This window comes from Sphaeroforma arctica (genome assembly GCF_001186125.1).
Source record: "Sphaeroforma arctica JP610 unplaced genomic scaffold supercont1.115, whole genome shotgun sequence".
In the NCBI taxonomy this organism is placed as follows: Eukaryota; class Ichthyosporea; order Ichthyophonida; genus Sphaeroforma; species Sphaeroforma arctica.
The window spans coordinates 1-1,690 of NW_014040443.1; the positions used below are offsets into that span (position 1 = coordinate 1).

General features: G+C 47.6%; 1 protein-coding gene across 1 annotated transcript; it reads left to right on the forward strand.

Moving 5' to 3' along the window:
* Positions 1-749: 749 nt before the first annotated feature.
* On the forward strand, positions 750-993 carry SARC_02527 (hypothetical protein; the record flags this gene model as incomplete). The annotated part of the gene is made up of 1 exon (XM_014303695.1): positions 750-993. A coding segment is annotated over one exon (244 nt), but the record flags the coding sequence as incomplete, so codon positions are not given.
* Positions 994-1,690: the final 697 nt, after the last annotated feature.

Sequence of the window (1,690 nt, forward strand, 5' to 3'; positions counted from 1 at the left end):
GTTGTGATCTCGTCGTATGCGCATATGTATCTCATATACATACGTATATCGTTATATAGCCTAGCCATGTATGCATGGCGTATCACTAGTATACCCGTAATTGGAGATAATGCAGGAATAGCTCCGCATTTGGGTTTTATAATCGCTGGGCATGTACTTGTTATAAACTTACAAGCGAGTACTGAACAGTATTTATTCAAACAGAATTCGGTCTACTTTATCCGTGATAATGTACCTACTCGTTAAGACCGACTATTCGAATGCAAGTGTATGATCTATACCTCTCTAGGAAGTACTACTGGCGAAGTCCGACTATGGTTTACCCAACTCTAGTCCTAGTATATATAAATCCGTAGATACACTTATAAACCCGTAGATATACTCACAGGTGCAGTCTGGCAATTGTCAAGTCGACTTACATTCTGACACCTATCCTCCCGGCTCCAATTGTATCTCCCAAATTCTGGTTGGTACATACTGACCAACTTTCGATCGACCCCAAACTCCATCTCATAGCACACTCAGCGTTCCCCTGTGGACTTCACGGTCGAAAGATTGTAGTCGGATGTACACGGCAGTGTGATTGGGCAACAACGCCCGCGTAGGGTGCCTTAGCACAACAGTACCACATAACATGCCCCTACATTCTTGCAGATATACATACAGGCGCAAACTGGCCCTTCTTTTTCCGCAGGCAGGTGCACACACAGGCGAAGACGGACTCATGTTTGTCCGAATTCCCTGTTCATACAGGACTCTCAGCGCTCGCGTGTGGACTACACAGGTGATCGGCTGTACTCTGACGCACACGGCAATATGATTGGGCCTCAGCGCCCGCGCATGGCGCACCAACACAACAGCAACACACGCGGTGATCAACTGGTCAGTGTCAATGGCAACCTCACCGCACTCTTCCCTCTGGACATATCCGCACCCCCCGAGCCCAGCCCATTCAACGCTCTGGTTGCAGGTACTGTTAGGTTTAAGGTTTAAGGGGTGGTCTGTATGGTGTGTGTTTTGTGAGTGTGTGAAAAATGCTCTGGTTTCAGATACTGGTAGGTTCAATGGGGAGTCTGTATAGGGGGTGTTTTTATGAGTGTGTGTAAAATGCTCTGGTTTCCGGTACTGGTAGGTTTAAGGGGGGGGTCTGTATAGTGTGTGTTTTTGTGAGTGTGTGTAAAATGCTCTGGTTTCAAATACTATTAGGTTTAAGGGGTGGTCTGTATGATGTGTGTCTTTGTGAGATGTGTAAAGTGCTCTGGTTTCAGGTACTGTTAGGTTTAAGGGGTGTTCTGTGTGGTGTGTGGTTTTGTGAGAGTGTGTAGATGTGTTGTCAGGGGGTGCATGCGTGCGAGGATTCATTTGTGAGGGTGAACGGCTAGTTCGCCTCGTATCCGCTGAATTTATTCACAACCCCCTGTGCCCAGCCCATCCACTTTCTCATCTCCGGTAAGAGCGGAATGGGACGGTGTATGTGTATGTGGTTGTATATTGGTGTGCCTGTGTGTTCTATTCATGAACATTCTCATGGTCATTACTTAGTGCGTGTGCACGACAATCTCCCGTCTCCCCTCTGACTGTATCTGCCACCCCGTGTGCCTCCTCATCTGTGCCCAACCTCTGGTGGTACCATAGACTCACCCAGACACACAACAAGCGTACTTGGTCGTACTCTGTATTTCTAACCCCC